Source organism: Antechinus flavipes, chromosome 1 (assembly GCF_016432865.1).
Source record: "Antechinus flavipes isolate AdamAnt ecotype Samford, QLD, Australia chromosome 1, AdamAnt_v2, whole genome shotgun sequence".
Lineage (NCBI taxonomy): Eukaryota > Metazoa > Chordata > Mammalia > Dasyuromorphia > Dasyuridae > Antechinus > Antechinus flavipes.
Window position 1 is genome coordinate 122744719 of NC_067398.1, and position 27328 is coordinate 122772046.

Here is a 27328-nt window from a genome sequence, read left to right on the forward strand (position 1 = left end):
GACAGGAAATTTTAATAGAAAATAGAAAAAATTTAGAACTCATTCTAAACATTTTAAAGAAATTCCAGAAAAAGGAAAACTAGCATTATTTTATTATAGCAAAGCCCCATCGTGAATAGGAAAAACATTTTGTTTCTGTTGTTATGGATAACCTATGTAAACTCTCAGCATTTTTAAAAAATTCTCTTTTTCAAGACAAAACAAAAGTTAAATAGACAACAAGATCATAGATAGAAACAATGCAGAGGTGGCTTAATTTGTCCTTAAATTTCCATTCCATTAAAAATATTCTTTTTTCTACTAAAAAAAACACCCTTTAACTTCTTATCTAAGTTGGTGCAAATCTAAATAATGAATAGTGGACAGTGGTATTCCAAGGATTACTGTGATGTTTCATCAAGAAAATAAGATAAATCACTCTAGTAATGAAGCCAGCTAGATAAGAATAGGGATATTAGAAGAGGAAATGAGCAATTAGATGGCCAAATTCTGCTCCTTCCTTGACATCTTCTAAGTCAGAAAATGTTTTCTTCTAGCCTAAAGTTGAGCTCACTGCTTCACACATAGTAGGCCCTTATTGAATTAAAATAAATTGAAATGCCAAACCTACAACGCAGGAAAACAAATGAACTCTGCCTTCTAAACTGGTAGAATTAAGTGAAAAAAAAGCTAGCTTCCCACACCAATTGGAGAATTTGGTTTATGGTTGTTGTTTTTTTAATCCCACATGAAAACTTTCTGGATATAAAGATTTTCCTAACTTTTTAAAGTGAGGACCTTGTCTTTTTGATTTGTAAATCTGAGCAGACCCAGGGCAATCTGAACTTGAAAGTTCTTAGTAAATATTTCTGGTGATTTCCACATTTCTTAATCTTTTCCACCCATGTATCAGGCAGCTTTACACTCAGGGAGAATGTTTAATGTTAACATTTGGTACATACTGGCTGAACTCTAATTTACGACTTATAATGATTTTTGCAGACTACATCTTTAATTCATATGGTTTTACGATTTTTTAGGAGAGGAGGAACATGAAACAGATGGCTTTGAAATATTTCACTTGGTCTAGAAGAGAAATTCTGTTTGCATTAGGAGGTCCAGGGGTTGGAAAGGAAGGGACAGAAAAGATTACCAACCTTCTAGTCTTTTTATCCTCCTTAACTAGAAATGATGAAATGGATGCTCTAAGTGATTCCAGGAGACAGAATTCAGAGTGAAGAGGGTGAAAGGCAGCATCTCATAAGAGATGAGTTGCAGAGAAGAGGTTTCCCTTACTCCAGAAATGCCTGTGAGACATGGGGGTAGCTAGAAAACCCTGGCTACTTATCAAAGACAACTTTATTCTCTCATCTTGCAAACATAGGTCCTGTTATTTCTTGCATTGGGTTTGATAGAATAATATTATTTGAATAGGTTCAACTTCTATCTTTTCCAAGAATAGCTTATAAAGTTCACAAAGGAGGGAAATTCAGTGTCAAGTTCAGGGAACAGGAGGGAACAGGGAACAATCATCTACAACGGCAACATTTTTTTTTCCTACTCAATATGGGGCTTTTTCTAGAATATCTTTAAAATGTTTAGAATGCCTTCTAAATGCTATTTTTCCAGTTTAGCTGGAAAAGTTTATGAAGACAATGATAGGGAATAAGGCTGCAAAGGCAGGTAAAGTCAATCATCAAACATCAAACATTTAATAAGTGTCTCTTGTAAGTTGAGCATTGTGGTATCTGGGCACACAGAAAAAGGGAGAGGGCGAGCAAAATATAGTTCCTACCCTCAAAGAGATTGAGATAGCATGCTAAAGGCATTAAAATTGAGAAGGTTGGGAAAGATTTCCTGTAAAAGCTGAAATTTTATTTGGGAAGCTAGGAAGTTAAGAAACTGGGGAAGTTAGTAAGTAAAGTTGAGGAGGAAAAAGATGCTAGGTGTGGAGGACAGAGAAAATGCTTGGATCCTAGAGATATAATATCTTGTATGTGAAATAGATCCATGTGCTACGCTACCTATGTGATATCAGTGAATTGAAGAGGATGTGGCAGAGAGAAAGATATAAGAAAACTTGAAAGGTATGAGGGGGCTTCTTATATTTGATCATGGAGACACACTGGGGTAACCCTTGGAGTTATGTGAATAGGAGAGCAGGGTGACAGGTTGAACCTGAACTTTAGTAAAGTCACTTTATTAGTCACATTGAGAATGATTTGGAATGGAGAAATACTTGAGGCAAGTAAACTCACCAGCAGGCTATTGCAATAATTCAGGAATGATGTGGCCTTGCATTAGAGTGGCAATGGTGTCAGAGTAGCAAAAAGGGCTTATACAGATGTTGCAAAGTTAAATTTGATGTCTTGACAATGTATTGAGTCTGAGGGGTGATATCATGACAAGTTAAGGGTGACTCCTAAGTCATAAAACTCGGGCTGGGAGGATGGTATTGCTCTCTACAATAATAGGGAAGATATGGTTTAGGAGAAATGATAATGGGTTTCATTTTGGATATATTTAATTTAAAATGTTTATCAGATATCCAGTTTGATATGCCTGAAAAGCAGCTGAAGATAGGAGCAGGTAAGAGCCATACTGTGGTGGGTTTTAAATGCTGTGATAGTCACTGACATATTATACAAGTGCCTTAGGAACATTATTTTGGAAAATGTTATGGATAGATTGGAGAGTGAAGGAAACTGGAAACAAATAGGCCTATTAGGGGGTTATTACATCACTGAGTTGTGAGGCAATGAGGGTCTGAACTAAAGTGATATGTAAGAGGAGAGAAAAGCTACAAAAGCTATTGTAGAAATGGGCTCAACAAAAGTAGGCTACTGAAGAAGAGAAAAGAGACAAAAATGACTGTAAGGTTGTGAGACAGTGGAAAGAACACTGATTCTGGAGCAAAAAGACATGGATGCAAATTCTGCTACCTATGTGACTTTCACCAAATCAATTAATCTTCCTTGTCCTCTACTTCTCCATGAAGACTGGATGACCTCTTAGTTCCCTTTTAGCTTTCCATAGCATCTTTAATCCTATGGTCCTGTGAAATAACTAGAAGGATGGCGGGGCTCTCAACAGAAGTATAAAAATTTGGAAGAGGGATGAATTTGGAGGAGAAGATAATGAATTCTGTTTGGAGCTCCATGGGAAATCCAATCGAAGATATCCCATAATCATTTAAAGGTGTGGAACTGGAGTAAAAGAGAAAGATTAGGACTGGATCATAAATTTGTGCATCATCTTTAGAAAGATGAACTTTCAGCCCATCCAAACAGAGGAGATTACTAAGGAAAAGAGGGAGAAAAGAGAAGAGGGATCAGGATAGGTATCTGGGAAGCAGCCATGATAAAGGTAAAGGAGACTGATAATGATTCAACAAGGAGGAATGAAGGGTTGTCAGGCAAATAGGAAAACAAAGAGAAAAATGTTGTGGAAACGAGGAGAGAAAGCACACACAGTAGCAGGCTTGACAGTGATGTCAGAATTAGAGAAAGGTCAAGGAAAATACGATTCTGAAATTCTCTATGATTCTTTTCAGTACAAAATGCTATACATCTTGTATACCATTCTGATTCCTTGCTGCCATCTATGCCAAGCAGTAGTTGAATTGGTAGCAAAATTATATATGTGCAGGAGGTACTTTCGCCGTCTCTGTTTCTATCTCTGTTTCTCTTTCTCTCTCTCTCTTTTTATGTGTTTGTCTTTCTGTCTCTTCCATATACATATACACACATATATAGATATGAACATAGATATGTAGATTTGAGGAATGTTGTTGATTAACTGTATCCAAGAAGTATTTATTGAGCATTTACTGTGTATAAGACTTTATGCTAGGTCATTGATATGCTTTTGTTGTCATTGTTGTTCACTCATTTAACTGTAACCAACTCTTCTTGACCTTATGGACCACAGCACACCAATACTGTCCATGGGGTTTTTTTTGACAGAGATACTGATGTAGTTTGCCATTTTCTTCTCCAGTGGATTAAGGAAACAGGGATTAAGTGACTTGCCCAGATTCACACAGCTAGTATATATCTGAGGTCACATTTAAACTCAAGAATCCAGATCTAGGACTGTATCCACTGAGCCATCTAACTGCCTCTATTCATGGTATACAAAGGTGTAGAAATCTCTCCAGCCTCAAAAAATTTATAATATAGCTGGGGAGGCACTTAGAACATACACATTTAAAAATCAATAATACAAGGAACTGTTGGCTTTGACCTGGAGAATGGTATTGACTTATCGTGCTGCAGAATTTGAAAGAAGGGGGGGAAATCACTGAGGAGGAATAGAGCATTTGTGCAAAGTTTCTTGCAATTCATCCTGATCTCAGAAGCCTGAAGGAATTTCAATTCTCATAGCACTTTGTACCTTTCTATACTTTCATACTCTTTCTATTATTACATATTTATTGGTGAACATGTCTTCTTCCCTAATAGATTGTAAGCAGTTTAAGGGTAGGATCTATGTTTATTCATAGTAATAGTTTTAAGGTTTCAAGGGACCATAGAGGCAACTTAATTTTAAAGATGAGAAAACTGAAGTCCATTGACTCTGGTTAACTTGTTCAAGATCACATATGTTGTGAGTAAGTAGCAGGATCAGGATTCAACCCTGGATTCTCTGATTCACAAAATCTAGAGCTTCTTCTATGTGCTTTTCTGCCTCTTTTTCATTTTCATCTATCCCTTAGAACTTGTGACTATGTTTTACACATAATAGCAATTATTGAGTTGAACTGAATTGAATGAAAGGAGTTAGGGCTTCAGTTAAGCTTTGAAAGATATGAATAATTTAAAGAATTAGAATAAAGTTTCTGTGAAAAAAGTATCCATTATTAAGAGAAATTACACTGATGACTTTATTTGTGTTAAAACATACATATTTCAGAATTTTATATAACATTTCTGTGATGGGAGGCTTACCTTATCAAGTCTGCAGAGAGAGCCTAGGTAAGGGATAGGGCTGGTAATCTGAGCCAGTAAATATGTGGTAATTCTTTGATTGTTGTTATTGCTTGATTGTTTCAATCATATCCTACTCTTTGTGATCCATTTGGGGTTTTCTTAGTACTGGAAATGGTTTGCTATTTCCTTCTCCAACTCATTTTACAGGTGAGGAAACTGAGGCAAACAGGCTTAAGTGACATGAATTCAGGTCTTCTTGACTCCAGGCTCAGTACTCTCTCTACTGTACCACCTAGCTGCTGTATGATAATTCATTTAGCTCCTGGTAAATCAGTTTTACTCTTCAAATGAACAGAGAACTAAGACATGCCTCGTACAGGCAGAAGGAATTTAGTGGAAAATACAAAAGGGGGCTTAAATTTAGGCAAAACAAAGAATCATAGAATAATAAGATTTTGGTTTAAAAAAAACTCTGAAAACTTATCTATTTCAAATCATACATGACCAAGAATCTACCCTCTAAAATACCTGACAAGTCCTCCTATCTTGACTTGAAGATCACCAGTGAAGGCTGCAACAATCCATTATACTTTTGTATTGCTCTAATTGTTTAGGGAGGTTTTCCTTATATGAACCCTAAATCTTCTCTGAAGCTTCTGCCCAGCAACCTTAAGTCTTCTGTCTGAGGTCAAAGAAACATTTGTTCTCAAACTATCTACAAATAAGAGCTCTTCAAAAAGTTAAGAATAGCAAGTCTGCAGCTGACTATTGAAGAGAACTGAAATAAAACAGAAAAAGGCTTAAGGAACAATAGTGACCAGTGTTTCAACGTCATGGCACCTTTGAGAATGAGGTCAAAAGATGCAAACAGTTGAAATTTTGTTTTCAAAAAGCAGCAAGTAATCTGTAATTATTTTAATTTTAGTTTGCCCATCTATGATCTGAGATTGTGCTAAAGTAAGAAAAATGTCCTAAACTCTAATTAACTTATTAGAAAATATAAAAGCTCAAAATGATGAAAATAAAATCAAAGAAATTTGTTATTCTTAATCTGGACTAAAAAAGGTCCTGAAATACAAATGCCAACACATGTTTTCTTAGTTAATAGACATGAATGATTAAATTACTCTATTGCAGTGAGGGAAGCCCATTAATTTTATTTTTAAAAGCCCTTATACTCAAAAAAGTAGGTAATCAGTATCATAGGTACTATCCTGAGAGCTCACCTTTAACAAAAAAGCTAGTTCTAGCCTTAATAATTAGCTAAGGCAATAATTCAGGGAAATTGAACTGGAATGAAAGAAATAAAATGGGGATTGTAGACATAGTGGCATCCTAGAAAAGCCAAGGAAGTGACTACAAAGTCATGAGATCACAGACTTGGAGCTAGAAGTAATCTTGGAAATCTAATCTAATACCATATTTAACATATGAAGAAAGAGAGCCCCAGGGAGCTACCCATGTTAATACACAAAGCCCAGGATTCTTTAAAGCTTAGTTATAGAAGTGTCTTCCTCTATCAGAATTTCAGAGAGAGTATTAAAGCAAGGTTAGAAAATAGAAACTGTTATAACAAGACAAGTCAGTTTTTGTTTAGACATTCATCACATTAGAACAAGGAATATGTGCTCTGTAAGTACATAGAACTTGAATGATGGAGTTAACCTCATAAAGATCACCTCATCCAATGTTTTAATTTTTACAGATCAAAAAAAAAAAAAAAAAAAAAAAAGGAAATCCAGAAAGCTGAAGTGATTTGCTCATTAATAAGTGGCAGAGACAGGATTCAAACTTTGGTCTCCTGGCTCCAAATTTTCACTAGACTATAGTGGATCATGCCTATAGTTGAGCATTTTCTTTTTTCTTCCTTCAGTGTTCTAATTAAGTTGTTGGAAGAATCACAATTTATCTTAGATGAATTGGAGAAGAATTTTTTGTCCACATGTAGGCCAGGTTAGAGATGATGATCACAATGTCCCTAGAGTGAGGTTTTGGTGTGTAAAGGGTATCTCAGGCTTTTAAATGATACTGGTAATCTACTAATAGAATTTAGGAGCACTGTGTTATCATGGGTTCATAGATTTTTAGAACCAAAAGGGATCTGGAAGGTAATCTTGTCCAACCTCCTCATTGTAGACATGTAAAAAAATGAAGGGAAATCACTTGCATAGGTTTTTAACTTGGGGCCCAAGAACTTAAGATTTTTAAAAAATACATATTTTGAACTATCTATACCCTTTGATCCAGAAATACCACCACTGGGTCTGTATCCCAAAGAGATCATAAAAAAGAATAAAGGACCCACATGTTAAGATTCTTACAAGGTGTCAAGTCAGTGGAATTGATGAGATAATGATTCTCTAATTTACATGTACTTAGTACTTACTATAATTCCACAAGATTCACACTTTTAAGAGAGCATATATAAGGAGGAACTCTCAGGTTCAAAGAACAAAAGCCCACTAGAAGCTCATTTGGAGAAAGCTAGAGGCAGAAGCTGGCAGAGGCAAAGGACTAGCGGCAGGAACTCTTGGAACCAAAGAGAGAGATAGGCCTCTAAGAAAGCTAACTGGGCCCCAAGAAAGAGATAATACTTAAAAGGAAACAATAGAGGATTTTGACTTTAATCCCTGGCTGCACTTGTGGTGATTACTGGCTGCCTTCAGAAGCCCCCAGAGAACATTATAATTTAGAAAAGAATTTCTAAATGTACCCACATGTACCAAAAAATGTTTGTAGCAGCTCTTTTTGTAGTGGCAGCTGGAGAATATAGATGAATGTAATGTAATATTATTGTATTTTAAGAAATTATGAGCAGACTGGTTTCAGAAAAACCTGGAAAAACTTATATGAACTTACATGAGTGAAATAAGAAGAACCAAAAAAAAAATTGTTCATAGTAACAGAAAGATTATGTGATGATCAACTGGGATAGCTCTTCTCAGCAATGTGGTGATCCAAGACTATTCCAATAGATTGGGATAAAAAAAATACCATCTGCATCCAGATAGAGAACTATGGAGACTATGGATTTATGCATACTATTTTCACCTTTGTTTGTTTGTTTGCTTTTTCTTTCTCGAGGTTTTTCCACTTTTTGGCTAGATTTTTCTTACATAACTTGACAAATATGGAAATATGTTTTAAAGTACTGTATATGTTTCATCTATATCAGAGTGCTTTCTTTCTTGGGAAAGGGTAAGGTAAGAGAGGGAAAAAAATTTGGCACACAAAATTTTTACAAAAATGAATATTGAAAACTATCTTTACACTTATTTGGAAAAATAAAATACTAGTGAGAAAAATATATTTTGATAACTTTATTTCAACATAGTTGATTTCCTTTGCAATCTTATATATCATTGTTGATGTTTAATTGATTATGTCTGACTCTTCATGACCTCCATTTGGGGTTCTTTTGGCAAAGTTACTAGACTAGTTTGTCATTTCCTTTTTCAGCTCATTTTCCAACTGAGGCAAAGTTGTCCAGGGTCACACAACTAGAATGTGTATGAGGCTGGATTTGAACTCAAATCTTTCTATCCACTCTTTCAACCAGCAGCCCCTTTATGTATTATATTTTATGCAATTTTTAATGGCAATTAAAATTTGCAGATTTCACCAGCCTTCTAGATTGCTATAATTCAAAAAAGGTCAAGAATTCATCATGTAATTTATATGGCTTAATCAAGGTCCAATTGTCAATAAGAGACCTAAATAGAATTTGAACTGAGATCCTCTAATTTCAAACTTTATGTAGTTCTATTGTACCACACTGCCCCTAGCATATCTCACTCATTTAGTTTTGTGTTTTCATTGCTTTTTGTATGATAGCAGATGTAGAAAGTGTGTAGAACAAGTCTTGGCTCAGTCATTTCAGATTGATGGTCTGAGGACAACCAGAGATGAGGGTGAGGGACAAGTTTGGATCTGTAACTACATATGTTTTTTTCTGTACTCCAACATGGTCAACATAAGAATCAAGGATCTTGTGACTAGTTTAGTTCCTTTTCCTCAAGAGATTTGAAGATGAGATAGATATAGCTCATGAATCCCAATATTTGGCCCAAGGGATGAATCTTACTTGTGTCCAGCAGTTAAACTATAGGAGCTGCTTCAAACTTCATAAGTTGTTTCTGAATTGTGAAAAGTAACTATCCCAGGACCATTTAAACATTCCTCTAGAGAGCAAGCCTTCTAGTTTAATAGGAAACATGTGAGGGTTCCTTTCTTCTTTCTTGATTTTTTTAAACAGAATTGACACTGCTTTTGTTTTTGAAGAAAGCCTGAAAACTCTTGCAAAAGCATTCTCCGGGTAGCTCATATGATGCAGAATCAATGAATTTCTAAATCCCCAGACTTATGAATTCTTTATGTCTTTCTTTTTTGACCATTGACAGGAAGTAGTGATTGGGGATTTAAAACCAGGTACCAGCTACAGAGTGAATGTAAGAGCTTATGGCTGGAACATCAAAGGACGTCCAAGTACTCCCCAACATGTTACTACACTATCAAAAGGTAAAAAGTTGCCCTGAATCCCTTTCAGTATAAAATGCATGGTCTCTATTAATGAGAAACATTTCATTTTGCATAAAAAATATAAGTGACTGAGAACTCAAGTTCTGCTCATAGACTGAAATCCTGTCAATATAAAATAAAAGAAAAGGCAGGATGTTGTAAATTGTGGAACATCTCTCTAAGTTTAAAAGGATAAACACAAGTGAGTTCCTGAGGGCTACATGGTGTGAACTTCTTAAAAGCTAAATTTTTAGCTGGAATTATCATAGGAAGAAAAGGAAAGACAGTTTTTATGACTTTGGTTTATCTTCTCAGAAAGAAGCATTAGGATAGAGAGCTTCAAAATCAGTAAGTGCTGGGTGTCAGTTGTTCTAAATGATCTTTGAGATTTCTTCTGATGTTTGAAAATAGTGTGTCTAAATTGGGATATTTATGAAAATACAACATAATTGTGCAATAAAATACTCTGATAAAAGCACCATATCTATGGTACAGTGAGGCAACAAAACTAAGGACTTCATACAAGCTAACATATTATCCTGAGCAAGGTTTTTTAATCTTTCAGTTCTCTGTAATGTTCAAAGCTCTAGAGCAATGAGGTCAAGCTTGAATGGAAACCAGGGCCACTAATCTGTACAGAAGGCTCCCTATCTCTGCACCTTTCCCTAGTGAGTTGCATAATTGGTACCTCTACTCTAGGTGATTCTCTAAAGTCTATAAATTGCAGAAAAGGTGCTCATTTGCATCTGCACAAGGAAATTCTCCACCCAGGAATTTCCTACACCAATGAAATCTCATATCTCATTATTATCCCTTCACTCCATACTTAGTGAATCTAGCCACTGCATAGACCATCCTTTAAACTCTCATGGAATCCTAAAATTTCATCTATAGAAGAAGTCATCTGGTTCAGTTATCCATAAATCCCCTTCACAGTACTCCTGACAAAATTATCATGCAGCATTTTCTTAAAAATTTTCAAAGATGATGAACTTTGATGAACATTGATCATATTGAATATTGAGCCTTTCAAATTGTTTATTGTTCAGCTATTTTCCTGACTCTATTGATACTCTTCCTGATTTCATTTGGAACTTTCTTGGCAAAGATATTGGAGGGATTTGCCAATTTCCTTCTCTGTATTATTTCATAGATGAGAAAACTTGAAGCAGACAGGGTTAAGTGACTTGCTTAGGGTCACACAGCTAGTAAGTGTCTGAGGTTAAATTGTAACTTAGTGAGATCATCTTTCTAATTCCAAAGCCAATGCTCTATCCTTTGTGCTATCTAGTTGCCCTTTTAGCATTTGGATAATTCTAATGTTTCTTCACATCAAACCTATACCTGCTTTTTTTTTACAATTCCCTATTATTCTAATTTTATCCTTAGATGCAGAGTAAAATAAGTTTGACATTTCTTCCTTAAAACAACTCTAACATATACCCTCCCCAAATTCGAATCTTTTTTTCCCCAAATTCCTTCAACTCTCTCTTGCCCTTCTTTTTTTTGGCATGAAATCTAGTTACTTCACCATCCTGATCATCCTCCCCTGGATGGACACTCTTGAACTGATTAACATCATTCCTGAAATGAGGCTCCCGGAACTGAGTATTGTACCCCCAAGCATGGTTTATCTCGGACCATCTTTATCTAGGGCCACCATGTAAGGTGGAGAATAAAGGATTGGGATGCTGATATCTTAAACTAACAGAAAATACTCTGAATGAGATTCAGTTGTTCCATAAAAAGAAGGGTCTCTTAGGAGAGAAACATATATTTTGTGGGCATAGAAAACCTATTAATTTGCTCTAATAATATGACAATTTTTTTTCTCCTGATCAGATAAATGTATGCCCCCATCACCTCCTTATCAGCCTCAAGTCATCGTGGTTTCTGACTCTGAGGTGGCACTGTCCTGGAAACCTGGAGAAAGTGAAGGAAGTTCGCCTATTCAGTACTACTCTCTGGAATATATCAGGTACTTTGATGGGTCGAATCTAAATGCTCAGTGTTTTCATTTCAAGTATTTTTGGCATGGCTTGGGAGGAGACTTGACTGTGAGACCTAGTCATTCCAGTGGGGATGTTGACACATATTTATACTCCAACACTGAACTTGCCTAAATGATGCCTTTGAAGTCCACCATGAGACCTAAGCCAGTAATAAAGGGAGTGGCCTAATGGTAGTGTTATCACCAATTGCCAACCCTCTCCCTAAGGTGAGAAATTGCCCTATATCCTAAAAACATCCAGATTGTATCTGACATATTGTAGATTCACTGGAATTGGTTTATTTTTTTTTGAAAAATTTGCCCCCAAAGTAAATATTTGATATTTACTCTTAGAAATTTTAAGAAATGAGAAGCTGAATGAGCACTAAAGACAGCTTTGTCACTGTGGGGAAATTTTTATCCTCTCTTTATCCCCAATCTCCATTCTTCTACTTTCATTTATCAGAAAGGGAGGGTAGAAGAAGAACTTCTCTGCTCAGGAGAACCATGGAATCTCAGATTTAGTTTTGAAAGATTATGGCCTAGTGCCAACCCTCTCAAGATTTTATAGATGAGGAATTTGAGACTTTGGGGAAGGCATAATAAAAAGACTTCTTAGGTCAAATGCTCTTTTTTTTTTTTTAATTCTGTTGGTCACAACTGGAGTTTGAATTAAAGTCCCCAATGACTAGTCGGTCTGAAACACAAGAAACATTTATGACTTTGGGATCTATTCATTAAAGATGAGAGGGAGTGGGTGGTCTTAAGACTTTCTCTCCTCAGTTCAAAAAGGGACTCTAGGTTAGCTATTTGTCTGAATCAGAGACTCTTCAAAGTTTGGGGAAATGATTCTGCCAAGATTTATATAGCTGTGTTCTTGGCTGTAGTCTTTCCACACTTTACCTCACTTGGGGAAGACAGGAAGTAGGCTTTTGGAGGAGAAGGATCAAGTTCCTTTCACTGGCCTGGATAACTCATTGTGTGGCGGGGGTTGTATATGTGTGTGTGTATAGCATTTTATTTTCCCCAAATACATGTAAAAACAATTTTTTAACATTCACTTTAAAAACTTTGACTTCTAAATTCTCTCCCTTTCTCCCTCCCATCTTCCCTGATTGAAAAGGCAAGCAATTCAATATAGGTTATAAATATGTAGTCATCCAAATATATTTGCATATTAATCATGTTGTGAATAAAAACATAAACCAAAAAAAAATCCTCAAGAAAAATAAAGTTAAAAGTATGCTTCAATCTATATTCAGACATCATCAGTTCTTTCTCTGGGAATGGATAACAGTTTTCATCATAAGTCCTTCAGAGTGGTCTTGGATCATTGTAATGCTGAAAATAGCTAAGCCATTCATAGCTGATCATCTTACAACATAACTGTTACTTTGTACACAGGATATTTCACTTTTCATCAGCTCATGAAAGTCTTTCCAGGTCTTTCTGAGAGCATCTTGCTCATCATTTCTTAGAGCACAATAGTTTTCCATCACAATTACATGGCACAGTTTGTTCAGCCATTCCCCAATTGATGGGTTATCACCTCATTTTCCTTTTTTATTACCAGAAAAGAGCTTCTATAAATAATTTTTATTCATATAGATCCCTTCCCTTTTTAATCTCTTTTTGGATACAGATCTAATAGTGGTATTCGCAGATCAAAGGTATACATGATTTTATAGCCTTGTAGGCATAGTTTCAGATTGCTGTAAAGAATAGTTGAATCAGTTTACAACTCTACCAACAGTGCATTTCCTCCATATCCCTTACCAAAATTTGTTATTTTTCTTTTCTGTCCTATTGACCAATCTATTAGGTATGAGGTAGTGCCTCAAAATTGTTTTAATTTGCATTTCTCCAATCAATATTAATTTAAAGTATTTTTCTTCATATTGGCTAGTGTAACTCTTAGCAGGGTTTGTTACTACCACATAACACACATTTGCAGATGTAGAATTGACAAACTCATTATCATCCTCACTCAGGATGTATTGATATATAGACACTACCTAGAAATGTTAGGATTCTCCTCTTGATTCTAGTTAGTACTAGTTTATTGCCTATAGTTTGGAAAACCCTTACATTTTCTACATAAAGAATCTGTATATGTTGGAACTGGAAGAGATCTTAGAAATCGTTTAGTCCAAGGATTCTAAACTTGTCATCCATGAACTTGAAAAATATATGTTGGTAACTATTTCAATATTCAATATCTTGAAAGTCTTTGTTAAAACTACATTAAGACTTTTGGGATACCCCACACAATTGATTTCCTGTACAAACCTCTGTATTTTAATTTATATATTTTAAAAATATTACTCTGAAAAGAACCCCTGACACACACACACATAAAAGGGCAAGGACTCTTTATTTAGTCATGGGAAATTAGGATCATTGATTTAGAATTGACAGGGACCTGAGAGGCTATACAAGTTCCTTATTTATAAATAAGAAAACTAAAGGCAAAGAGGTTAAATCTAAGTTAGCATAATGGAATCTGGTGCATCTGACTCTGACCAAAAAGCCAGTAGATTGGGGGAAAGGGGAGAAGTCATTTAATCACTCTCTACTTCCCCCACTTGTAAAATGAAGAGATAGAATTGAATGACCCTCAAGATCCCTTCCAGCTGTATAAGCCTTATAAACAGGAGGAAAAAAAATTTTCCTAGCACATGAAAGTTGTTCCTTTAGCTTCCTGTTCTGCAAAATAAAGTTCAAATTGAGTCTATTCTGGTCCAACAAAGCATACCATTGGCAGAACTTACAAGAGGAGGGAATTTTTAGTTCAGGCATAGGGGATCATGTGTAGAAAATTCCACTAATAAGCCAATGTTCATTCATTCATTTCAAGGGCATATGTCTGTTAAATATCTTCTGTGTAACTTCCAGTTGGGTAGAGAGGAGACACTGAAATTATGAGGAGCTTGCAGTTGAAAATAGATTACTTTTATTTTGTTGCAAAGTTGTTACTTTGATATTTCAGCCTCACTTTCAATCAATCAACAAATGTCTAATTAAGCATCTCCCTAAAATATTATGCTTAGCCTTGATCTTGAGGATTCAAAGACAAAAATGAAACTCCCCATTCTTAAAGAGTTTGTGTTCTATTGGGGAAGACAGATGGAGTTGTATATATAATATATACAAAATTTCCTGTGTTTTCTGTCCTCTTTAATTCCTTCCTTCAAAAAAAAAAGCATTCTAGTATTAACAAGCAAGAGGGACTGTCTTCAAGCAAGACAAACCAAGATGGTAGGGTGGGGATAGATGAAAGAACTAGGAAAATAAATTTCACCTTCCAAAAAGTATTCAAAATTCTGGCTTCCCAAAAGGAGTGGGAGAAGGGAAAAGATACTATGACTGTATAGAAAAGATGTACATGTTTGCTTCCAGAAGCTCTGGCCTCAGACCATTTCACACTGTTGCTGATGTCTAAATATTATTCCCTAGAAACAATGGGGAGTGGGCATTTCAAATAAAATATATGTAAACTTCTTTCAACATGGCCCTTTCTCTCTTTGTGCAGAACAAAGGACATTCCAATCACAGTATTTTCTTACATTTGTAGAACTCTCCAAAGCATATCCCATCTCTTTCTCCCTTTTCTCATATGAGGTGCTGATGATTCTCATTTTCTAGGTGAGGAAATTTAGCCTCAAAGAAATGTTGGCACTTTCTCCTAGGACACTAGCTCTAGGACTGGATGATAACTTGAAGGTCATCAAGATCAACCCCTTCATTGTACATATGAGAAACTGAGATCTTGAGAGTTTTAATGGATTGCCCAGGGTTACATAGGCAGTAAGAGACAGAGCCAAGGTTGTAACATGCAGGTCTGGTGATACCAAGTCCAACATTACAAGTTAAGTATTCTTTCCACTGTACCATACTTGTTGAAGATCAGACGGCTAGTTCATGGCAAAAGGGAGCCCTGGTTCCACTCTAGTTCTCTTTGTACTAGCCTATATTCTAATCTTATATCAATGTCCTCTATTGTTCAGTACCTACTATTTGCAAGGCTTTGGAGTAAGTGAAAGGGATGCTAAGAAAAGTCTCTCCCCAACCCCAAGGACTTATTTTCTCTTGAGAAAAACACAATATTTAAATAAATAAAAACAATATAATTTGAGAAGAGAGGGAGCAGTAATAATTAAGGGGCTAGAAAAGATGCCCTGTGAGAAAGTGTACATGAATTGATCCTTGAAGGAAGCTAACGATTTTAAAAGACAAAGATGAGAAATGAATTAATGCGTTTCAGCTGTGGGATCAGTCTATACAAAGGCATGGCGATAGGAAATTCAATGCTGTGTCCCAAGAACCTTAAGTAGACTTATTTGGTGGGAACATAGAGTGTTTGAGTGGAAGTAATGAACATTAAGTGTGGAAAGGTAGGCTATAGCCAGATCATGCAGAGCTTTAAATGACAGAGGTGTTTCTATATTGTCCTAGGGATGGAAGATAGATCTATAGCCATAATATGCAGGGAACCAGCTGTCTAAGGAAATTAGAACCTTGGTTTCTATGATTTCAATGTTTGCTATGTTTCAGAAAGAATCCCATAGCAGTATGTTGCTCTGTTTGTTCCCATGTTTTAAAATAAACCCCAGCATTCATTTGTAAACATCTCAGATTATACTCTATTACAGCTGAGTGCCCAAGGATGTGTACTTAGTAAAAGCTTGTGTGGGCTCGAAATCAGAAAAGGCAATTAGTGTGGATGATTTCTCAGGCGTCTCAATTATTCCTTCTCCCAGATATGCCTGTTGAGTGTTTAATACTAAACTCTTCTTGTCCTGATACTTCATATCGGCAGAAAAAGGAATATGATATGGCTCTGGGCTCCAGTTTTGAGATAAATTAATGGGTTCACTGCATTCCTGAAAGGTTATATTCTGGGTGTTAATATAGAAGACAGAAGCACCTAATAAAGTCAGAGAAGAGGACTACCAGCCTTCAAATTCAAAGTAGGCCAAACTGCCCAGATCTAATGATTTCCAGCTTACGAAATTTAAAAAGTCATTTAGGGTCATGCAAGGAGTTACTTATAGAATGTGTACCTTTTGACTGCTAAGAATGTGATTTTTCAGAAATAGGCTAATATAAACCCCAAATGGTGTTGCTAGAATTTAACATGGAATGCTACTCTAAATTATAGTCTGCTGCTTTTTCCACCTGCTGTCCCATATAGAGTCCATAATGAAAATTTAAAAACTCATCTATACCCAAGGCTGCTCCAAAGCTGATAGTGATGTCTAAGAATTGATTTCATTTGAGAGCCTTGATGTCATCCATACTTGAACTACTCTGTACCAAGACTCTCTGTACTACAAGGGGAGATATGGATTCCAATGGCTTTAACTAGCTGTGAAATTATAAGCAAGTTAGTTCACCTCTCATTTCATCACTCAACAGTTGGGATAATATTCACCCTACCTGGCTCATAGGGTTTTCAGAATGAAAGTAATATAGAAATCTGTTGTATTATCATAAATAAGATGGGCCTCCAAGTCTTGAGCACTCATTTTCTATGGAATCCAAGTTTTAGATATGTTTTCTATGTTGTGGGGATAATGTCATCAGAGACATGATAAAATAATGAACTTTTTGTGATATTTTAGAAGAATCTTACAATGTTATTTAAAAAGTAACTGTATAAAACTGTATAATCTTATTACCTATCAATGAATTAGCAAGTATTTCTTACAAGTTCCTACTCTGATTCAAAGACTGTTAGCTGCTAAAGATACAAAAACAAATTGAAACAGTCTCTTCCTTCAAAGAGCTTACATTCTATTAGAGGAAATAATATATACATAAATAAGGTTATATAAAATAAATACAATGTATTTTTTTTCAAAGGGGAAAGATAGTAGCAAAAGAGTGGATCAGATAAATTCTCAAAAACAATGTAGATTATGAGCTGAACTTTGAGAGAAACTAGGAACTCCAAGAAGGAGAAGAGAGGAGGGAGTGAATTCCAGGCAGGAGGGATAGGCAATACAAAGATGTGGAGGCAGGCCAGGGACTATTATTTGTGTGGAAAGGCAAGAATGCTTTCCTGGATGGATCAAAGGGCATGTCCTGGAAAATAATGTATAACTCTCTAACCAGAAACTCAAAAATCATTTGCGAAGAGTCCGTGGTGAAGATTACTCAGTGTTCTCTATTTAAATAAAGGGAAGAGTTGGTGAGAACTTGGGAGAAGAGAGAGTCTGGTCTCCTGATTTCCATTTTTTGAGGAAAGAGCCTTACAATTCAAGATTCTTTTGAAGGGAAAGACAGATTTCAGAGAAGCTGACATGGAGAGAAGCTGGTACTTTGATCATGTCCCTATCCCCAGTTTACTACACTAGAGAATTTGGGGAATTTCTCCTAGGGTAAAATCTATTTCATTCTCTCTCTCAGTTTCTCTGTTTCTCTCTCTCTCTCTCTCTCTCTCTCTCTCTCTCTCTCTCTCTCTCTCTCTCTCTCTCTCTGTCAAAGATGAATTTTCTAAGTCTCATTATGGATTGTTTCTCTAACAAGGGGGTAAAAGCAAGTATTGAATTATTTAGTGGAGAAGAGACAGAAAGGAGAATAGAGGAAAAACTATTTTCCTTCCAACAAAGTATCTAATTTTTGCTGAGATTTTTTTTTGACTTTTCTTCTCTTGAACTAAGTTATTTAATTTGTAAAGGAAGGGCATTTCACTCTGGGTATTATTGACTATATTCTTATCTTTTAAACTTCCCTGATTTTTTCTATCAATCTTGATAAATGCATTTATTTAATAATCATTTTGTGTCACATATACATATCTGATGTTTGATAGAAAGGGAATCAAGTCTTAGGTATACAGCTTGAGGATCTCCTTCCCCATTTAGGAATAATGATCATAAATACAGCCTGAATCTAAAATATTCATTCCCCACACCGGTATTTTTTTTCTCCTTACTCTTCTTCCAGGGAGATTGTCTCTATATTTAGCCTAGTATCCCCTCTCTCTAAGATCACAGTGGCCTTTTGTCCCCAACCTCCTACTTCCCTCCAGGCTAGAATCAAAGTCCCCTTGGAGAAAAGTGAGTGAAGGAAACTCCAGAAAACAATGTGTAATAGGACTGAAAAAGTAGTGATGTTAGCAAGGGGTTTAAACCAGAGCAGAACATGGGAGGGATTTCTTTTGTCATTGATAGTATCAATGCTATATGTCAGGCCACAATACCCATATGAGGCAGTCATTAGACAGGGTCTTAATATCAAAACGTGAATGGTTTGCTTCAATTTACCCTTTCTGAGAGCAACCACAGCTCACCTATGGCGTGAGGCCAAACAAAAGAATGTATTCTTTTTGACTATCAGAAGAGAAGCTTGTCAGAAGCTTAGGCTGAGGATGAAAGTTTTCAGTCCTGTGTGATCATCATAATTTATGAAAACCAGCCTACAGGCTTGAGATTAACTTAGGCTCTAGCATTTTATCTTTTTCAAATGTGCCCAGCAGATGGTGGGTTGTTGTTTCTTATGCAATGGAGAGAATATTTAAAGTCTGCAGGCTCAGTAGACAATAATGTTATCATTTTTTAACTTTACCCAATATTTTAATACAACAGATCCTATTTTCAGGTGAAGATGAATATCTGTTTTCCCAAATGATGTTGGGCATATCTTGGTGGACAACAAAGCTTAGTGCTTATTGAAATAAGAACCTAGCATATGTATAGCTACCCTCATTTGAAATATTTTGGTTATGAATATCTGAAAAGTTATTCTACTTTCTGACTGTGAATTTCCCTGGGGTATCTCCCATTCTCATAAGAAAAAAAAATGTATTCTAAGAAAATAAAGCTAGAGGCCTGTAAAGGAAATATTTTTCACCTTTGATGTTCTAGTCTTTTCAATGCCCATATCCATATATACTATCTGGCAGGTTGATCAGAGGTAAAAAATAGTTTTCACTTAGCTCCCTTCTATAGCCTTTCAGATTGAACATTCCCATAGGTGTGGACTGATTGGTTAAAATTATTGACCAAGAAGGTGAAAATAAAACATTCTCGAATCAGAAATGACTGGTTTTTTTTAATTCCACCATTTTCTTTTTCTAGTCCATACAGAAATTCAAGATGATATATGATTTAGAGCCGTGAGTCAAAAAAAAAAAAATCTCAGCAAAAGTTAGATACTTTGTTGGAAGGAAAATAGTTTTCCCTCTCTTCTCCCTTCTGTCTCTTCTCCACTAAATAATTCAATACTTGCTTTTACCCCCTTATTAGAGAAACAATCCATAATGAGACTTAGAAAATTCATCTTCACACAGGTTTGCTCCTAAGCTAATTGTAATGCTTAAGAATTGATTTAATGCGGTAGTCTCAAAGTCATTCATACTTGACTTTTTTTTTAACTAACAAATTGATATTTTTTTAAAAGTCATCCATTTTTATACCCCACCACCTCACAGATCACAAGCTACTTACTAATCTTAGAGTAATAAATTATGTTAATAACAATTTTCTCACTGGAAGCTACCTTCCAGGGAATTCAAGTGTGGGGAGCATCAGCCCTGAACTTCAGAAATGAAGGCTAAGACCAATGCAATAATCTTCCTAAAACTTGAAGTTAAGATTAATAGCTTTTCAGATTAAGGAAGTTTGTTGTTCAGTATTTTAATTTAAGATAAGAGAGAAAGAAAGGGCACCTGGATGCTTGTATCACAAGGGAACAATGAGATCTAGAAACATTTCTTTATATGACCTGAAGTGGCCACTTCACTTATATGGTGAGCAACAAAGGATGTGTCTCATCTTCCATTTGAGAAGGAGCCTTGAGCCTCTGATGCTAAATAATAAGCAGTACACTGAAGATCCTGGATTCTGTCAATGAAATCATGGAGTTGCCGCAAAGTTTAAAAGCCCTGGGTGACAAAAAGTAATCAATCACAGCTGGCCTTGGGTCTCCCTGAGATTGCTCTCATATTAGGAAGCCCAGCTCCACCAACTTTGTTTAAGGACTTGGCTTCTAGGGATGTAAGGGTCTGCATTTCTAGCCTGGCCTAAGTCAGACAAATAGAGTTTTATTTTAGCCAAAACAAAGCAAGAGTTTCTCCAGAGGAGTCTTATTAGGACATTGGGAAAAACAAAAGAAAATTTGAGAGCATAGAAATGAGAAAATTTGGTATAGTAAAAAGAATCCTGGCTGTGAAGCAAAAGGTCTGGGTTTTAATTCTAATTCTTCTACTTCCAAGTACTAAAGTCACTTGGTTGACAGATAGATGACTTCATAGAGACTAGAACCTAGATGTTTCTAGTGCTCAGCAATTCACTGAGACTATATATTACAGAAAAATTTCTAAGATATTCATGTATCAACAGAGGGAACTTCCATCTTGGAAGTTTCCTATGTCAGAAATCATTGTATGAATGACATTAAAAATATGATAATAATTACTATTTTTATAGCATTTTAAGATTTCCAAATTTCTTTAAGTTATCTCACTAAGTGCTCACAACAACTCTGGGAGGTGTTATCATAAACCATTTTATAGATGAGGAAACTGAGAAGTTGGCTTGCCCAGGGTCACAGCAAGTAGGTAAAACAATGGGTGAATACATACTTTATATTAGAGTAAGGAGGTATGGTAATGTATTTTTGCCTTTTTTTTTTTTTTGCATACCCATCCCTTAGCCCAATAGCTGGCACAAAGTTAAAATCTTATTAAATGCAAGCCAATGACAAACTAATTTGCACATTGGCTCAGATAAAATATCAGCATATTTTAAAATATTACAAACATCATGTTTTGTAGCTAAAAGGAACAGAGGTCAAGAATAGGGACTAGTTAAAAATAAATTTCCCAGGTTTCAATGGAAATTTCATATTAATAAGTATTTCCTTTTTTGATATTTTTATTACAGTGTTTTATTTTTACAAATACATTCAAAGACAGTTTTCAATATTCACCTTTGCAAAACCTTACATTCCAAATTTTTCTCTTTCTCTTCCTTCCTCTCCCCTCCAAATAGCAGCAATCCAATTTAGGCTAAACATGTATAATTCTTCCAAACATATTTCCATATTCATCATACTGTGCAAGAAAAATCAGATCAAAAGTGAAAAAAGCATGAGAAAAAAACGCAAACAAAAACAATAACAAAAGGTGAAAATATGCTTTTATCTACATTCATTCTCCATAGCTCTCTCTCCGAGTGCAGATGACACTTTCCATCACAAGTCTCCAATAAGTATTTAAGAAGCATTGGATTTTTTGCTTCTGGTTTCATCTCAGACATGACTCACAAATTGTTACTGAGTACCAAACCTAGGTTATCTCATAATGGTCAAGTCCATCCATTCTGTACTGTAATGGAAGGGTTAGAAGGGTGAGTCTGATGCTTTTCACAAAATGGAGACATACTAGCTCTACAAATTGATCACTTAAAGCTTCAGTCACTCCTATGGTGAGCTTTACTGATGTAATACCAAGTCAGATTGATGGAAGTTGACATAAATTGAATTCTTGTGAGGGTAGCAGCACTGGGAGTCATTGGCAAAGCATAAAATGAAAAGTGCACTCCCTGGTAGGCCTGTCTGGACAAATTGCCAGCTGAGTTTATCATTACCCCACTATATCCATCTGTTTGTCATTTGGTAAGGATGGACTAATTCATAAATAAAGGAAGCAAGCTGAAAGCTGAAGGTCAAATAATACGTCATTCTTTTTCTTTTTCTTTTTCCTTTTTTAAGCTGAGACTACTTAGTGGTTTCTGGAGTTTTCTCTACAATGCATTTTATTAGAAAGTTTTTGCAGAAACTAGCTCTGAAGACGCAAAAGAGATTAGTTTAAGGAACTCACCCCTGGAAAAAACAACAGTTTACCTTGAATAATCTGTAGGTCTATGAATTTTTTCTCTTAGAGCAGCATATTACAATCTAAAAGAGATTAAAAGGTTTATCTTTATGTGGCATATAATGTGATTGGGTGTTAAATTTTCCTATTTGCCACTGATCTTTTTATCATGAATGTTTGAAAGTTCTCTATTTTCTTAAGTGTTTAGTTTTTCCCCTTTTGGATTATACTCAGTATGCTTGTTAGATTATTCTTGGTTGTAATCTAGTTTTTTTATTTTCTAGAATATCATATTGTAATACTTCTGTTCTTCTAACATGGATGCCACTAACACTAACTAATTTCAACTAAATTAAATAAGGTTAGGGGAAGCAATCATTATCTCAGACAAAGCAGAAGCAAAAGTAGACCTAATTAAAAGGGAAAAAAAGGGAAAATCGCTAAAAAGAGCCATAGACAGTGAAGAAATATTTTAAAATTATAGCAATTTCTTTGTGTTAGACATTATTATGGCTCCACAATATTTGAAGTATTTCTTTTTGGCTGACTATTTTCTCTTTGATTTGGGAACTCTAGAATTTGGCTATGATATTCCTGGTAGTTTTCATTTTGAGATTGCTTTCAAGTTATTGGTGGATTTTTTCAATTTCTATTTTGTCCTCTTTTCATAATCTTCTTGCATCACTTTTACTTCTTTCCTCAAACTTTCCCCTATCATTTTTATCTCTTTCTTTAACTTACCCCAAGAATTCTTGGTGGGCTTGGGTCCAGGTAGTATTTTTCTTTGAGGCTTTGTGGCTATTTTCATATTGTTTTCTTATAAATTTATGTTTTGTTCTTCCCTGATACTGTGGTTGATTTTTACAGTCACATTCTTTTTTTGTTTGCTCATTTACCTAGCCTCTTTTTAAATTTTGATTACCTGTGGTGGGGAAGCAGTGTGTCAAGCTTCAGACTTGTTCATGTTACTCTTTTGAGAGCTCATTTTGGGGGTCTACAAGTTTCTGGTGCTTCCAAAATAGTGTTACCCTGGAAGAGGTATGGCAACTGTTCTCCTTGTCAGCTCTCTTGTCTTTGCCCCTGGTCCCCTGTAGCTACAACTTTTTAGGACTCTTCTTTGTGTACTACCAGACCCCTGATCTCTTATAAGTGACCCTCAGTATCTCTTTCTGCTTTGGAGCTGAAATCCAGAACGTATATAGACAATAGAATTGATGATCAGTGCCCACAAAAAGTTGCCTGTATCTCTTTCTGACCAGTTGTCTGACTCCTTTGCCATATCTGGGCTAAGAATTTCTGAAGTTCTGATCATACCTCCATTCAAATGTCACAAACTTCTCTTTAAAATCTACTAAATTTTCTTAAACTGGAAAAATGTCTCATCTCAACCTTTTATTGATTCTCCTATTCCCAAGTTTGATTTGAGGCATTATCTTAAAATTGTTGGGAATGTTAAAAGAATTCAGCTGGGTTGTCTATAATCTGCCATCTTAGCTTTGCCCCTTACTTTCCAATTATATTTTAATCTGGTTCAGGCCACTCAAGAATTTTTAAGTTGCTTACGTCAAGAATCATGAGTTTGACACTATCTTGTCCGACCAGCCTCTATAACAAATGAGAAAAAATACTGAAGTGACTCCTATGATCATAAAGACAGTAAGTAATAAGAGATGAACCTAGGCTTTCTGCCTCTAAATCACTATACCATCATCTTGTGAGTAAAAGGCATATAGGAAAAAACAGTAAATATTTTTTATAAAATTCTATCACTTCAGAAAACTGAGTTCCCAAAGCCCCCACAGAAATCAGGAATAGCATATTTAGTTATGGGTTGATGGAAAATATCAGATGGGGCCTTTATATTAATCTAATTAATATAATTAGATTTTCCCAAAACAAAGGAATGAAAAGCAGATCTTTCAGTTTATGATGATTTGGCTGTCAAGAGATGCAAGATATATATCCTTTAACCTCAGTCCTAGAAAACATCTCACCCCTTAATAGATTTCAGTGTCAGAAATGGTTTTTTCCTAACATTGGATCATGTTAGCCCTATTTCTTAATAATAGTTGATGTGTAAGTGTGTATATATATCTATATATACATAAATATATATTATGTATATACACATATATACATATATATCTTTTGCTTCCCTTTCCTTAACATAATGTGTATAAACATACACATATATATTCACACACCCATATACATATTTCATATTAAAGGAAGAAAGGCAAAGGAATAAGCATTTGATGATCATCACAACAATCTGGTGAGATATATCCTGTTTTCATCCCCATTTTACAAGTGAGGGAATTGAGGCTCCAGTTGAATGATTTGTTGATAGCCAATAAGTATTAGATAAAGGGTTAGAATCAAAGTCACTGATGACTCTAGATATAGTAGCCTTCTTTACCATTAAATCATACAGTTTAGATCAGAAAGAGATTGTCTAATCCGGTTCTTTCATTGTATTGATGTGAAGATAGGCTTACTCAGAGAAATTATAATAATTAGAGCCTGAATTCAAATTTGTGATTTTTTTACTCCAAATTCAGTATTCTTTATATTACATCATTCTCTGTGTAATTGAATCTTTGTGCCGTCTATCTTTGCCTAAATACTTACTTTCTAAGACATGATAAGCAATAGTAGTTAAGAAGCCCACATTTGTTAATTCTGAATATTCTTCCATGTCCTATATGCTCCACACACATCCCTCCCATTAGTGGGGGAATCCTGGCTTCACTCATTTTAAAAGAATTGAATTTTCAGGTAGGAACTAAGGAGCTCAGTGGTATCAAATTCAAGTAGAAACAGAGATCTGCCAGCAGCATATTGAATTTTTAAAAATTACAAAGTAGCATTATCTATGTGGTATTATATTGGATTGTTAAACATTTCCCAAATGTATTTTAATCTGGTTTTGGTTGGCCTAAACAGTTTTGCCATTGACATCTCTGATCTAACTTAACCACCTAGGCTCAGAGCTTTATAATTATTGCAAATAAAGAGCACAGCAGATCTGAACCCATCCCAGAATGGTCCAACAGTGCAGTAATTACCATAAGACATCAGTAATGTGTTGAGTCAGACTAATACTTAGTGGACCAGAATTCATCCATTGCATCATGTCTTCTTAAGGAATGGGAATGATGCTGCCATCAAACTCATAGGATTATATTTCCCAAGTCACCTATTTTCTTTCCTACCCTACAGGTAGAGTCTAACTTCCCATAAAAAGTCTTCATCAGCTAAGCTTAGCTTGGCTATAGTAATATTGGGATGGCTGAGAAAATCTTTGTTTCCTGACACAAGGTGTTAAGAGTCCTCAATGCCAGTTCTGTTCCCCATTAGTGTCCTACTCAAATATTTCTGTTGGAATGATAGCATGGGTAGAAAGCAGAGTAAATTGTTTAGATAGATGTCTCTTTTGTCTATCAGAGGTCCTGAGAACCAATGAAAACAATGAAGTTCTACTAAAATGTAGCTTACCAAGTTGAGAAAGCAGTAGGAAAAAAAAGTGATAAATTTATAATCAAAGGACCTGAATATAAACCATAGCTTTTCTATTTCTTCTGGGGCCTTGGAAAATTCATTCTACCTTTTTAGAACTTATTTCCCACCAATTAATTGAGTGGGGCAGTGGATAAGAGTATTGGAATTGGAATGAAAATGACCTGATTTCAAATCCTACTTAGTTGTATGATTAATAGCACAGTTAGTTATTTTTTCTCTTTTCTTAAAGTTTTCTTTTAGGGCTGAAACCCCTATTTATTTCTTTTTTCTCTGAAATTCTATTGTACTCTATTTTCTTATAATATAAACATAAATTAGCTCTTTTTAAAATTAAAAAAAAATTTTTTTTAATTTTATTTTTTGCTAAGACAATTGGGGTTAAGCCCAGGGTCACATAGCTAGAAAGCGTTAACTGTCTGAAGCCAGATTTGAACTCAGGTCCTCCTGACTTCAGGGCTGGTGTTCTACACTGCTCCATATAGCTGCCCAAATTAGCTCTTTATGATAATCTTAGAATAGTTACCTTATGTTTCCTGAACATTGCATATGTGTGTGCCTTGTTTCAGAGTCAGCTAGGTAGCTAGTAGAGCACTGAGTTTGGAATGAGGGAGACCCGAGTTTAGATATGGCTTCAGATAATTACTAGCTATTTGATGCTAGGTAAGTCATTCACCTCTATTTTCCTTAGTTCCCTCAGCTGTAAAATGGGGATAATAATAGCTTCTTCCTCACATGGTTGTGGTGAGGAACAAATGAGATAATATTTGTGAAGAGCTTAGCACTATGCCTAGTATGTAGTAGATACTATATGAAGGCCTGTATTTTTCCTTTGTTTCCCATGTCTCTTCAATTTGTCTATAAGTTCTTTAAAATGAAGCATTTTATATTTCCACAGAACTTACACAAATGATAGTCACAAGTGGACATTTTGCAAATACTTGTTAATGATTTGCCATTCTGTATGGCAGTCATTTTGTGATTGTAAATAGATTAATAGTGAGATACCCAATTCAATTTAACTCATTAAACATTAAGCATATATTCTATCCAAAGCCCTGTATTCAGCATTGAGGTTGCCAAATAGACACGAGGACACAAACCCTATGAATGTAATTGCCCTGTTGAGGTTGCCTTTGCAGGGATGATTCAGGGACAATGGGTAGCACAGAATACCAAGAATAGGAAGGCTTTAGGGTGACATTGCTCAGGTAATGGCTAGTGATTTCTTCTGTCCTTCTTCATTTCTTTTCTTATTCTCTTCATCTCAACAACCCAGATAGACTCTTGTGTTCTTAAACAGGCCAAGTAAGTACAAAGTAAATACAAAGAGATCCTTGCTGATAGTCCTAGTTTTTTCTGCCCCATCTTCAGACAGCCATAGCACCAAAAAATGCTACTGACCAAAAGGAAAGTCAGATTAGAGAATGTATTACTTAGAGGAAATATTCTCACTACTGGTTTAAAAAAAATAAAGTAAAGGGAAAGTAGTATAAAGTCTATTCTATGCTGACAGTGGGTCAGGAACATCGTATTTATCATGCAGGATAGCCCATGCTTTCATGCACT

The 27328-nt window shown here is 35.4% G+C and overlaps 1 protein-coding gene across 1 annotated transcript in view; it reads left to right on the top strand.

Annotated features, from left to right (window-relative positions):
- The window catches only part of EGFLAM (EGF like, fibronectin type III and laminin G domains), a 243022-nt gene that overhangs the window by 105785 nt on the left and 109909 nt on the right, over nucleotides 1-27328 (top strand). Inside the window, exons 5-6 of the mRNA XM_051990183.1 lie at nucleotides 9311-9428; nucleotides 11271-11406. Coding sequence (XP_051846143.1) covers nucleotides 9311-9428; nucleotides 11271-11406 — 254 coding nt within the window. The remainder of the gene's footprint in view (nucleotides 1-9310; nucleotides 9429-11270; nucleotides 11407-27328) is intronic.